The 14,428-nt window shown below is 35.3% G+C and overlaps 1 protein-coding gene across 1 annotated transcript in view; it reads right to left on the bottom strand.

Annotated features, from left to right (window-relative positions):
* Window positions 1–14,428, bottom strand: part of LOC119597453 (transformation/transcription domain-associated protein-like) — a 34,829-nt gene that overhangs the window by 4,416 nt on the left and 15,985 nt on the right. Inside the window, exons 11-31 of the mRNA XM_037947026.1 lie at window positions 13,271–14,141; window positions 12,899–13,050; window positions 12,481–12,753; window positions 12,115–12,250; window positions 10,819–11,015; window positions 8,616–8,732; window positions 8,129–8,281; window positions 7,278–7,571; window positions 6,774–6,875; window positions 6,460–6,608; window positions 5,850–6,021; window positions 5,054–5,221; window positions 4,507–4,719; window positions 4,060–4,278; window positions 3,267–3,363; window positions 2,954–3,162; window positions 2,531–2,671; window positions 2,098–2,212; window positions 1,407–1,651; window positions 933–1,107; window positions 536–767 (exon numbers count right to left, since the gene is read on the bottom strand). Coding sequence (XP_037802954.1) covers window positions 536–767; window positions 933–1,107; window positions 1,407–1,651; window positions 2,098–2,212; window positions 2,531–2,671; window positions 2,954–3,162; window positions 3,267–3,363; window positions 4,060–4,278; window positions 4,507–4,719; window positions 5,054–5,221; window positions 5,850–6,021; window positions 6,460–6,608; window positions 6,774–6,875; window positions 7,278–7,571; window positions 8,129–8,281; window positions 8,616–8,732; window positions 10,819–11,015; window positions 12,115–12,250; window positions 12,481–12,753; window positions 12,899–13,050; window positions 13,271–14,141 — 4,430 coding nt within the window. The remainder of the gene's footprint in view (window positions 1–535; window positions 768–932; window positions 1,108–1,406; window positions 1,652–2,097; window positions 2,213–2,530; window positions 2,672–2,953; window positions 3,163–3,266; window positions 3,364–4,059; window positions 4,279–4,506; window positions 4,720–5,053; window positions 5,222–5,849; window positions 6,022–6,459; window positions 6,609–6,773; window positions 6,876–7,277; window positions 7,572–8,128; window positions 8,282–8,615; window positions 8,733–10,818; window positions 11,016–12,114; window positions 12,251–12,480; window positions 12,754–12,898; window positions 13,051–13,270; window positions 14,142–14,428) is intronic.

Here is a 14,428-nt window from a genome sequence, read left to right as displayed (position 1 = left end):
TGTTACCATAAAGTACACATGTCATTCATCTGGAAATTAACTGGAAATGAAGTCTGTTTCTTCTAACTGCTCAAGTGACTTACACAAGGCTTCTACCATTTTCTAATAAAAATATAATATACTATAAACTTTATTACCACAGCCTCAAACTCCAGGTTTTAGTTTCCTATAAAAATCAACTCTCGTAATTCACATTATTCATAGGATACTGCAATCATAATCCAATATAATAACTGAATATCTAAGCAATACAAGCAACTACTCTTATATATCAACAAAACTTCATATCATAGTTCTTATTACCTCCTTTTCTTCTAATACTATTCATATAATGCTTTCCTATCTTTTTAAATAGTTATCTCTTCTGATTCTTCATGACTTTCAACATGTGATCTTCATCAAAAAATAAAATAGTTATTCCCACTAAAACCACAAATTTTTTTTTTTCTTTATCCAACATATGCAAAACACAAATCTATATTCATATCAAGTGTCAGTCACAGCCCCCTTTTCCTCCAGCCACACCATGACTCACTTGGGCAGCAGCTTCACCCTGGCCTCCAAAATCTTGATCCATTTCTTGAGTTTGTGTATAAGGTTGTGCAGCTTCATGGAGCCCAGCTGTGAGAAGTCAAAGTCAGTGGTGAACTGGCCTTTCATCTTGTGGAACACAGGGTCTTGGACTGTTGCCTGGGCACGCCTGGCCAGGGACTCAGACGCCGCACTGCCATACTGCCCTCCACCACTCACTGAGCTGCTGATATTTTCTGCAAAATTCATGAAGCTGGTGAGACTCTTTGGTAAACTGCTTGCCTAAGAAATTAAATTATACAAGACAATATCCTCTTCAACAACCAATCTACATAAGAACTTAATGGCAGGGAGGGGAAAAAAAAAATCTAAACTAGACCAATGAATTCTTCACTACATACCAATACCAATTCCAAACGTTGAAACAAGTTTCTTCACAAAAGAGAGGGTGTGTGGTGTAATATTAGCCTCTGAGACAGCTGCTGAATTTTCAAAAGCAACTGCATAACACTTTGCAAGTGCTTGGCGGAGTTGTCGTAACACTACCTCATCCCAGTACTCTCGGAAACACACCATCTGGAAAATAAAATATTCTTAGTAACATTTTTTACTCCAATAAATAAAATGTATAGCATGTGCATTACATAACTATAAGAAATGTATATCCTTTGACTACTGCAAATCTTGCAACTAATGCTAATATTTACTTGTATTAGTTAAAATGACAATTATCTTTATATTCTTACTGCTTTTATTTCAATATATAGAGCTTCAATAGAGGAAAAATAAAAATCCATCTAATCCCTGACTATAACTCACACCTGAAAACTACAAGTAAATAAAATCATAATATCAGGAACTCTCAGATCCCTCACCTGATCTACAATGCCCTCGAGAGAAGCCAGGACCGTTGGATGGAGTTCCTTCTGCATGTGCATGATGCGTGAACATCTCCACATTGGCTCTGTCGCCTTGATAGATCCCGCAGTTTCTGTGGCCTGCTGCTGCCCACTTTGCTGTCCCTGCTGTGCCTGCTGCTGCGTGGATGTCTGGCCTTGTCCTTGTTGCTGTGCCTGGCTGCCTTGCTGGGCCTTCTGTGCAGTCGCAGCTGAGGGATCCACTAAGAGCAAGTGAATAATTTTGTTAGTGTATCATTCATACTATCTACACATACACTCTCACAAAAAAAAAACTCTTGTCTTTAAAATATAATGTGCTTTCAGGATCCATATGCCTTTTTCCAAATGGCAGGTTCACAAACAGCCGATGTCTAACATCAAACCTCATGCAGATTTAAAACTAGAACTGTCTTAAGATTTTAATGCAACTATATATCTATCTACTTTTGGACATATCCATAAATACTCCTTTGGATTTAACTATCCACCACATTTTCACATATAATAACAAACAAAACAGATAAAATATTATTCTCAAAGCAATTCAAACCACCTATTTGACCTACTGAATCTTTCCATCAAAAAGAAAACATACTCACTACTTCATACATTAAAGCATCAATCTAAATACAATTAAAATATATCTAAGACAGACCAAACCACTCACCACTTTTGATACGCCCTCTCTGTTCGATCTTGAGTGTAAGGTAAAGGGTACGAATGGGGAAGTACACAGCCTGTGGGAACATCCTACCCACTTGGTTCAGGAGGTTGATGATCACCTGTACAACACACAAAAAAGTTGTGTTAGCATAATACATTCAAAGTAACTATATTCATATATAATAAACATTACATATCATATTTCTTTTAAACAGCATGCATTCATAGGCACACACAAAAAAAATATAGAGGTATGATAAATCACCACTTTTTAAGAAAAAGTTTAAGATGAACAGATAAAAAATTACCTCTAATACTCAAAAAAAAAAAAAAAAAAAAAAAAAAAAAAAAAAAAAAAAAAAAAAAAAAAAAAAAAAAAAAATAACTAATAATCTGTTTGACACCAACAGTAAGAAAACAAATCGGGTCTGCCATACCTTGCCCTCAGGCCGCACCAGGCAGGTGAGGAGCTGTGGTATCCATGGTAACCACTGTATGGGAGGAACCCCAATGCAATAGCGATCAACAGCATCACTTAGACTTCCCGCCTCATCATCATAGCTCAACAGCCACAGCACCTGAAACAAATGATGGAAAAATTGAACAACGACATTATCATTTTTGGTCTATTCACTCATCAACTTACTAACTCATCTAACTTAGAATACTATTTCTTTACTCAACAACCAAACATCCATGTAAAAGTAAAAGTATGAACATGGAAAGGAGAGACAGAGAAAGAGAGGATGAAAAGAGACAGGGATAACAAGAGACAGATAGACAAAGAGAGAGAGAAAACAAAAGAAACACTACCCCCCCCCCCCCCTGCACACAAAAACTCCACAGCCTTCTCCTCCCACCTTGGCCAGATATTTTCGAGACTTGGACTCATTCTGGTGCCGTGATGCATGTAGGTAGCAAGTGATGGCCGAGACCCCAAGGTTGATGTGTGTGGGGTCACGGGTGAAGAGGGCCTCCAGGTAATCCCCCCAGAGCGCCCAGGCTTTCACAAGGGTGTCATGCAGCTGTACTGCTGCACTCAGGGCTTTGTTTGCTTCTTCACTTCGACCTGAAATCATTAAAATAAAAATCTAAAATAGGTTTATTCTTTAAAGAGATTTACATTTCATATTTCAAAAACAAAACAAGAGCCAAATATGTACATAAACTTACCAAGCTGTGCCAAAAACATGCCCTTCAATGCATAAAATTCTGCTGTCATGTCTTTGTTGAAGAATTTTAGGTTTGTTGATTCAATCACTTCCAGACCCTGGTAAATAGAAAAAAAATCAAACGTAAATCTTCACATTAAAAAAAAAAAAAAAAAAAAAAAAAAAAAAAAAAAAATAATATATATATATATATAAATATATAATATATACAAAATATAAATAATAATATACAATATACAAATAAATACATAATATAATATAATACAAAATATAATATAATAATAATATAAATATAATATATAATAATAATATAATATAATATATAATATAAAATAATATTATATAGTATATATATGATATATAGTATATATATGTATATATATGTATAATATATATATATGTATATATATGTATATATATGTATAATATATGTATATATATGTATATATGTATATATTATATATGTAATATATAATGTATATATAATGTAATATATAATATGTATATATTATATATATGTATATATATGTCTATATATATAGTATATATATGTATATATATGTATATATATGTATATATATGTATATATATGTATATATATGTATATATATGTATATATATGTATATATATGTATATATAAATGAAAATGCCAATCTATCTATTTACACTGCACATATTGATCAGTCAAAACCTTCCAAGTAAAGCTACAAAAAAAGGAAAACAGACTAAAACTGGAATCCTGTATAGAAAAAAATAAAAAAAAAACAATGGTCTGAGAAGCAGTGGCACTGACCCCTTGCAACTCGTTCTTGCCCATTCCCGTTGCAGTGGCCATCTGGTGGTAGCACTTGACCTGCTGCCGGATCTTCTGGAAGCAGTCCACCACGGGCACAGAGGGGATTGTGTGGATCCTTGACAGGGACTCAAAGCACACGTTACTTAGGTTGTGCTTCCGTGCAATCTTGCCGAAGTGGATGATTGCTTGTGCCGAGGCATGGACACCTAGCATGCTCTGGAAAAATTACAAGTTGAGGATGAAAAAGGATATTGTTGCAACAAATCATGAATCTATACCTGCATAATCAATTAAGTCACTTTTATTTTAAAAATACACAATATAATATATACCATCAGCTAAAGAAACAAACAAAGAAGAGGAAATATGACTGATAAAAAAGAAAAAAAGGAAAGAATAACTAGACAAACAAAATATAACAAAATTGGTACTATGAATACACACCTGATTTTCACTTGAGTCATTATAATGATTGACAATGAACTGATAATGATGCTGTCGCCAGGTGAAGATGTCTGACCAATGGGAGAGGTCATCAGCAATGACTGGCAAACGATTGCGCCATGTCTTGACAATGGCCTTCATGTCATGGAGAGAATTTGTACGACCATGGACGAGGCCTTGGTGGATCTGGCAGGCCTCTTGCAGTTCCATTACCTGTGTTAATAGTGAAGCATCCATTGGTGATAGTTTCTTATGGAAAGCAGGTTAGAGTAGTTTAAACTTAAATACAAACATACTATTTTTTTAGACTTAATAATCAACAGAAACAATGATGAATATCCTTGGCTATTCAACAGTTAAAAAAAATAATAATATATATATTTTTTTTTCAAGATGATCTTTTCATAATGCAATAACAATACCTGAAGCAAAAAAATCAATGTCAAAAATAGTAACATGACTTTTACTAGCCTTATCACAATATTAGTCACAACATACTACATAACAGCTCATAATATCTCATTCCAATACACATCATCATCATTACCTGTTGAGCAGCTTGCAGGTACGGTAAGTGGATGTGTGACACAATGTGTGGGAGCCTCTTCCACTCCCTGATGCAGAGAACAGTTGCTGCCTCCACCAGCTTCTCTACCAGCTTCAGATGTTCCTCCTCTGGGTGGCAGATGGCCAGATAGCCTCGGTACAAGTTGACCTGTTAGGGTATATAAAAAGTCTTAAATTGAGTCCAGCACAGCATAATTATATTTTACTGTATGGTTGGCAAGTAAAAGTTCATCTGGAGGATTCATTACCAACTTTCAGCTAAAACAAAAAGTATTCAAACTCCTTGACACCAGGATAGGATCACTGCCCACTGTCATTTTAGTTTATTAATTTTTTCCCACATAGATGGCTCCACAAGTGCTTAGTCATCAAGGAGTTCATTACTAGTCCTACCTATCTCATCTTTATACCCTTTTCCTTGATTTCTGGAAAGGTTATTAATCTATATTATTATTACTATTACTTACTATTATTAGTATCTTTATAACATTGATATCAATAGCATTTGAAAAAATATTTTTCCTAAGATGTCAAGGAAAGGGGAATTCATGTGAGGTTATGTAGGCATATTCTAACTGGCTCCTTGGCTACTGAGTGCTTATGGACCTCATCCAAGTGCATACAAGATTACTAAAACAAACTATAGCGGACAGTACATGTACCCTGCAGCAATGGGTTAAAATAATGACATGCTTTACTAAAAATAACATTTAAAAGAACAACATACAACTTATAAAAGTAATATCAAATGAACAATAAAGTGTTTCATCACACACCTTCCAGGCTAACTCCTTAGGGTACGACTGCTCTACATGAGCCAACGCCTCTTTCATGCGTGCCCAGTTAGGGACCCTCCATGCACTCTCAAGGACCAGCAAAGCATTCCCTGATGCTTCGCTGCTTCCATACTCTTGCACTAAGTCCCACTGGTTTAGCTCCTTTGCACATCTTCAAAAAGGATCATAAGTAATTAGTAAAAAACACATAATTCTAAGCAATATAAATAAAAAGTGGTCAGATCAACACTTCACTCTTAGTATCTATAAGACTTTATGGCCATTCCTCTCCACTGCTCACACTAAATGAATTGAACCTATTTGTACTTCTCTGTCCCTTCACCTTAGCTCAAAATCACTTTATAAAAATGTTGAACTCTATCTGTTTCTTGTATAGGACTTCATCTCAATATTTCACTTATGACTTTTACTTTAATTTTTGTTATATATTTCCATATCACTTTCATTGTTTAAAATTATCCTTTTGGTTTAGTTCTACATTCTTGAACAAGACTGTATACCTCAGTCAAAATTTCTGATCCTATTTATGCTCTCTACTCTTCTTCTCATGTGGTGTGTACTTTACTCTCCTGTAACATAAACTATTTACCTTATCCATCGATCTTCCCAGAGCTTCATCTCTGACTGCAGTTTGACTGGGGCCGGTCTAACTGCCATGTCCGTTCGGGCCTTTGTCATGGCCAATTCATAGGCTGCCTGTGCTTGCTCTAAGAACCCATGTTGTTCAAAGGTCACAGCCTAAATAAAGTAAATCTTTTTATTTAGACATCAATGGTCATAATTATTGCTGCAATGCTGAAATCTTTTATTTCACATATTCAACAAGACAGAAAAAGCAAACCACAAAAACACTTCATCCATAAAATGCTTCATAATCAAAACTTGGTTCACCCTCACACTCACCAGTCTTGTCTCGTGATAATGGGCTACTGTCTGCCACAGGCCAGCCCAAAGGTCCTCTTCTTTCAACAGGGAATACATCTCTGAGAGAGAGTCTAGTATCTCCTGAAAAAAAGAAAGATCAATAAAAATAAATACTGAACTTGAAGAGCATGATGCTTTCCCTCAAATCACAACACAAGTATGATTCTCCCAAAATAAGATGCATGGCAACAATAAGATCTTCAAAAGAACTAAAATATTTTAACACATATTCTGCTCCATCAATTACACTATTTCCTACACTTCTGGTAGGATGTCAGTGCCATAAGAAATAGAGAAAAGGCAAATGATACTTCAGCAAAAATATATATTACCTCAATATAAAAGTGGTACCAGTATGATCTCTTTCCTAGACCATTATCAATACACATAATCCAAACAATGCTTTTCCATACATATTAAGAACGATAACTAGCTGACCTAAAAACAGGTACCTAGTTGTACAGCCTAGTTCTGTATGCCCACCTGTTGGGGATTGGTGACAGGCTCCATGTCATAGGAGTCATACAGGTCCTTCTTAGTAGACCTGGGAGCAGTCATGGCACCCTGTTCCAAAGCAGCCTGCTCCAGGAGAAGGGTCATGCGGTGCCAAAGGTTGTGGCTCTTTCCTAGGTACTTCATTATTGCTGGTCTGATCGGCACTGGTGGTTGGCACTGTGCCAGGGCTTCTGTGAAGGTGTGGAGGGCTGAGGGATGGCAGTCTTTCTGGATGACATGCGATCCAGAACAGAGGAATGGAATCACCTCACTTGCAATGCCCTGAAATATCAAAGAAAAATTAAGAAATCCACCATCTTTAAAATCTAATTCTTATGAGTAACACACACTATATAAACGTTGTTTCAATTTATGGATATGGAAGGGATGATAATGGATTTTTTTCTCTCTCTTTTCGTTGTATACCTCTTGGGCTTCTTAGTTTAAAAAATTCATTCTAATTTTTAATAAAAATTCACATAAAACAATTATATATTAATATAAAAAAAAGTATCCAATGAAGTGTCAACCCAAAAACAAAGAAAGCAAACACCAGAACATTTTACACATATTGAAATTTATTATATGGAAAGCTAACTGGATAGTTTTTCATTACCTGAACTGCAAATTGTACTTCATTTATCAAAATATTCCAATCATTTACAAAGTGTCACTATATGAAAGTTAGCCAATGAAAACAAACTAAGATTAATCAAAAAATAAATATGTGTAAATATATATATAAAAAAAACAAGACCAAACAGCCAAGGAGGAAAAAATAAATACACACGCAAGCACCCTCTGAAATGAGCATCCAGACTCGCGACAACTCAACTAACCTGCTGCTGTTTCTCGCTGAGGATCTTCCAAATGCGGGGGAAGAACTGCAGCCACACCCATTCAGCCAGGTTGGTGTCCATGTGGCACAGCTGCGACACCGCTGACAGGAACTGCCATGTTGTCACTTCCTTGACACTCTCCATAAACTTTGACTGGGGGTGGGGGGGAGGCAGTGTTATTAAGTGAAAAAAAGAAGAGGCTCCTAAAAATAAATGATTAATAATGAAGACAAAGCAACATCATTGCAGATGAGAGACATATTAATGAAGTTGAATGAAATGATATTCAAATTAGTCAAATTTGCAGGAAGTGCAATGACATTAAAACAAGACAGACTGGAATACAAAAGGATGTAAAAACTATCTGAAAATAATAAATAAATATTGAAACTAATGTATCCTCTATTACCTATTGAAGATTATTACAATAAAAAAAGGAGAGATAATAAATCAGACATCCAGGTAATAAAACAACAATAGAGCTTACCTGTCTTGATAACAACAGGTGCAAATTGGCCCTAGGATTGGCCTGACTCTTCACATTCCCGTCAATAGACTGAGCACCGTCTGCAGGGACTGATGACAGTTCGATGTCTATCTCATCCTGTATGCACATATTCTACATTAGGCATGGAATATATTGTGTAAAACAGACACAGGAGCACAATAAGTCAACCCATAAATCCCTAAACACAAAATGAGCTGACTGGACTCGTAAATTTTGCTACAGACATATTTGACTTATACATTACCTGCCTAGTTTGGTAATAGAGCAAACCTACCAAAGCACTTCTTAAAGACCTCTTCCAGTCCTTGCAGAGCCAATGTACCATATTCTAGATATTTACTATGCATCACTGTACATTTTCTTCAATAATGTCAACTATAACAACTAATATTCTATCACAGTTTACTGTAAATGCATATCTGATACATGAAAATGCAGTGATAAACATACACATCCACATGTGCACATGCACACACACAGACACACACACACTTGTACAAAAGCAACTAGAATGCAATGAAATTCCAGATTCTCAACTTGAATTGTCAAAGACTTGCATATTCTGTCTGTCTTTAAGAAAAATCTAACATTAACTTTATCAGTCTATCAGTTGCTATAGTAAACCACCACTGGTTTCCGAGTGGACTTTTTTTCTTGCTATACATTATATTGAGCTCTTGCCTGTTCACTCTACTAAAAAAAAAATAAAAAAAAATTCATTGTAATGTTCATGAAAACTTTCTCCTTGTGCTAAGTGAATCGAAAATTTCTATCATTCCTGTGAATAATGCTAAGAGGAGTATCATATGTAATTTTTCTATAACTTATAAAAAGGCTTATACACAATTTGGATACTGAGAAAAAGGTTGCTTATGTCTTCAAATATTAAAGTGGACTACAATATGGATAACTCATACCATGCTTTTACTTAGTGCTACACACACTAGATGCAAATCTACTTTGAAGAGAATGAAGATTTACTGAAAGATGCTCCACTAACACAGGATATCTGCTTCTAAATTCAAACCTACAGTATAAATATTTCTCAGTAAATAATTAATATAAAGAAATAGTTGGTCTATATTTTGGATAGTAATGCAAGACCACTAACTAACCACTAACATAAATTAAATAATAAATCAATCTACCATGCAAATAAAATCCCTCAAAAGTAAACTCAAGGCAAAACTTGTATAAGATACAAAGTACAAAATTTTAGTGCTAAATAAGCATGATCATATGCCATAAAAAAAAAAATTATATAATATATAAAAAAAAATATATATATATATATATATATATATATATATATTATATATATATATAATTCATATTATATATACAGACATTCATATATAATATATATTACATATGAATGTCTGTAATATAATATAATATAATATAATATAATATAATATAATATAATATAATATAATATAATATAATATATAATATAATATAATATATATATATATATATATATTACATATTACATATATACGCACACACACCATCAATCCATAACACAGCCTCATCTGAAGGTGGTCATTTTTTTCAGATGATCAAATTTGTTAGAAGTGATAAAATTTGCTCAGTCATAAGGCAGGATCATTAGACTTCCACCAAAGGCATGCTTGGCACATTCATTCAAGATGCTGTATACAATCACTATTCACCATTTGACCCTCTTTCCAATCCAACATTCAAGACCACCAACCAGTCTTTCACTGTTAAATTCCTCCTGGCTTTCTTTAGCACTCTGACTTTCCATGTCATAAAGCATATTATAAATCATTAACTTGTTAAATATTCTACCACTGCAATCTTTTCTTTTTTTACATACATTTTATATTCATATGTGAGTTCATATCCTTTCTTACACTCTTCAACCTTCAAGTGTCATAATAATCTTCCCTCTACCTTAAATCTCTTACAAAACTTACCAATCACTCATCATTACCTTTCAATGCAACCATAAAAAATAAATGCATCCCCTAAAATCCAACAAAACAAAGTTAACAAGTCATTCAACTATTCAGCCGTGTGCCTGGTTAGTAAGGTGACACTGCAACAGAAAAAAAAGGATGCAGAATTAAAAGTATCAAAATAAACCAATCCAAAAACTAATGAGCTCCTTCTTATACATCGGGTCAGACAGGCATTCCTGATTTATGCAACACACCTCGAGTGGCAGCGTGACAGACTGGGTCTTTACCTCCTTATCTACAGAGGAATCGAGGGCCTGATCAAGGTCAGACGCCTCCTCCTTTATGCTGGCAAAGACCGAGAAGTTGGCTCTCTCAGCTGCATCTGCCCAGTTAATCACAGCTGTTACTCCTGGCAGAAGCACCTGTTGTGACGAGTTCTGGATCTGAGTACCTGTAAGTTGAATAAAAATACTACATAAGGCTAAAGACAATCAATAATGAAGAGCAATATAATTCCAATCTCCTACAGTATACAATGATGCTTGTTAGACACTTGATCTGTCCTGAAAGTCCTGCCAGGAACTTATCATTCCAATTCATGATAGACCTAGACAGAGTTGAAAGTCCAATCTCTCCTAATGAAAAAACAACATTCAGAGTTTCATTAGAGGTTTCCGAGCCAATATTCCAGCTACCAACCCACTCACAACAGAATCTCCCAGCACCATATCCAACCACATGCTGGGAAACACATGGAGTCAAGCTTCTTGAGGAAAAAATTAGGAGTATACAAAACATAAATCTATCTTACTCTTTATGCTCTTGGCTGCAGAATAAACAATTGTTTAGGCAATGAGGCTAAAAAGAAGCTTTAAGGGAATCAACAGCTGACAGAAACATACGCACAACTTTCACATGGAAAGTCATACATTTTTTTTGCAGATTTTACCTAATAATAAACCAAAATACTCTCAAACTATTGAAAAACACTCAAAAATGGATAAATTATATAAATATTTATGAGTCTATATGCCCTTGAGCCTATCTTTCTTAGAAGTTGCTACCAGCTTTGTCCTCAGGTGGAACTAGCCATAGCTAGGAATGCATGAAAATAACACTCTGAATACAAGAACCCAGGCTGATACTACTGATATTTACATATTCACAATGCATCCTTATGCTGTTAAAAATGTCCTGGTAATTTTAAATAACCATAGTTTTTTTCTGGATGCAAAAGTAGACATAAACAAAATGTTATATTTATGATATTTTTGTACATATAAAATTTGGCTTTTCAGCATTTTTACAAATCAAAATAGACCCTTTCAAGATTCCCAACAAGAAAAACTGCAACATTGTTCAGATTAACACTCATTGTTTTGTAACCTGAAACATGTAAGGGGTAAAAGGCTATGGATTATATGTTACTTCTTAAATGATGCACATAACTTCTACACATTTCTCAGGTAAAACACCATCAAATTCACACTGAAAATAAGCTGACAACTTTGTCACCAGCTACAGAACAGGGGAACCCACGACCAACTCACTCTGCTGAGCTGTAACAAGGAGAAGTTGAATGCACTGTTTGATCCAGTAGTGTGGCCCCATGTGGTCCCAGTTTTGAGAACAGATGATGTACAGAAGCCGATCACTCAAGCGGGATCTCATGCTCTCGTGGAACACCTAGTAATGTGAAATGCTTTTGATAAATGTATGGAAAATTTTGTACCTCAGAATTGTTATATCAAACCAAACAGTTAATACCAACTAGGAATCCTTTTTTTACTTAGACTTTTAGGCATCAGAGAAAATTCATACAGGGGTACTGTAGTAACACTGATGCAAAAGGAATGCTCTCTCAATGCTATTTAGACAGGACAGACAGTAGAATAACAACTGGTAATGTACTTTACCTGGAAAAATTTGGCTCTAATGGGAGGCTGTGTGCACCGTAACCCAGCCAAGAAGGCAGGCTCAAGTTTCGCAGTGAGTTCTGTATTCCTCAGCGTCTCATCACGGTAAACATGATTGACCAACTCCAAGAACTGAGCCATTAGTTCTGTATCCTCTGAGAATCTTTTCTCTACATACTGCATGAGTTTTACCAAAAGTATGGACTTCTCACGCAAACTTGGACCTTGATTGATGGCAATTGGAGTTTTGTTTTTGACCCATTCTTCCACCATCTGCAAGAAAATAATAATGTTGCCAAAATTAACAAATATTGACATTTCTTATGACTACATGCTTAAAGCCACTATTATCAATACTAAATACTTATTCATAAAACATTAATAGCTACACATTTCAGGTTTAGTAAATGAGTCATACCTTGGTGATAGCCTTCATGACCTTGACATCAGGAGTCTTCTCAATGAGGCCAACTAAAATGGTGCCAATAAAAGCCTTGCCCATTTCCACACCCATCACTCCCACACGGTTCTTCACCAAGTCAAGAGACAGGATCAACAGTTCACTGCCCACTGCAAATTCAACAGAGAAATATAGATATTAATTCCCGGGTTGTATAACTGAAATACTTACACAATGTTCATTAACTTTGCAAAAGAATTGCTTTTAGCTCAACTGATAAAGAAAATAAATAACAGTTACTAACAATTGCAGCACATATGTGACAAGAATATTTACTAAAAACCACAAGCAGCATCGGTCATATTATACAATCAAACTAGGGCACTTTACCTGTGCTGTTATCCGTGGAAGGATGGTTGAGATGGTCTCGTGCCATCCTCTGCAAGACCTTCATGAAGGGCATGATGAGGCGATCAATGTAGCATGGATTGTTCTGGCATGCTGCTTTCAGGATCATCAGTGTGCCAAAGAGTGATGTAGGAGAAGCATTGGCATTTTTCTCATACGATGTCAAACCATCGAAGACAATCTTGGCAATTCTGGCATACAGATCTTCAAGCTCTTCAAAGCGGGAAGCCACGGTGGCAGAAGTTGGCTCGGTAGGAAACGTGGACATGAGCCTGGCCAGCAGTGTGTGTGTGAGGCGCACAACACGAGAGTTACTACAGGCCATACAAGCCACCAATCCTCTTGTCAAGCCTCTCATTGCTCCCAGGATCTGCTCACGCCTCAAAGTCCCAATGAGGTACGTCAGAACTTCCAAGCCAACACAAACGTTTGCCAGGTTTGGCTGTGTTGACTCCAAGTTGAGGAAAAGTTTGTCCAGCCATGCCAACTTGGGGTCAGCATGCGGCCACATGTCTGGTTTGAGGGCTCGCTTCAGCAGTGCCACACAGCGCCTAGACAGTGCTTCACCAGGAGCTACTGTTCCAGGTGTGGTTGTGCTCTCATTTACCTGACATGCCAGTCGTAGCAAAAAGTAAACAACAGCATCAGCATGTGCTTTTTCCATGGGCTTTGTGGCATCGATACTTCCCCGGGAACTTGCTCCTACAGACACTCTTGCCCTCTTTGCCTCGGGGCCATCGGTCGATGAGGAGCGCTTTATGCCACCTGGCTGGTGAAGTTGCTGGGCTAATTCATTGCCACCATCACCATCTGTCTCCTCTCTTACTCTTTCTTCTTCCCATTTGATACATACCTGAAATATTATGAAAATTATAATATATAATATATAATATATAATATATATAATATACATATATATATAATACATATATATACATATAAATAAATATATATATAAATTACATATATATATATATATATACATATAAATATATATATATATATAATAATAAATATAATATAAAAATATAATAAAATAATAATATAATATAATTATATATATATATATATAATATATATTATATAATATATATATATATATAATATATATAATATATATATAATATATATATATTTATA

The sequence above is a fragment of the Penaeus monodon genome, chromosome 39 (genome assembly GCF_015228065.2).
Source record: "Penaeus monodon isolate SGIC_2016 chromosome 39, NSTDA_Pmon_1, whole genome shotgun sequence".
NCBI lineage: Eukaryota > Metazoa > Arthropoda > Malacostraca > Decapoda > Penaeidae > Penaeus > Penaeus monodon.
The sequence above is the reverse complement of the archived record's forward strand: the minus strand, read 5'-3'. Positions and strand labels throughout refer to the sequence as shown.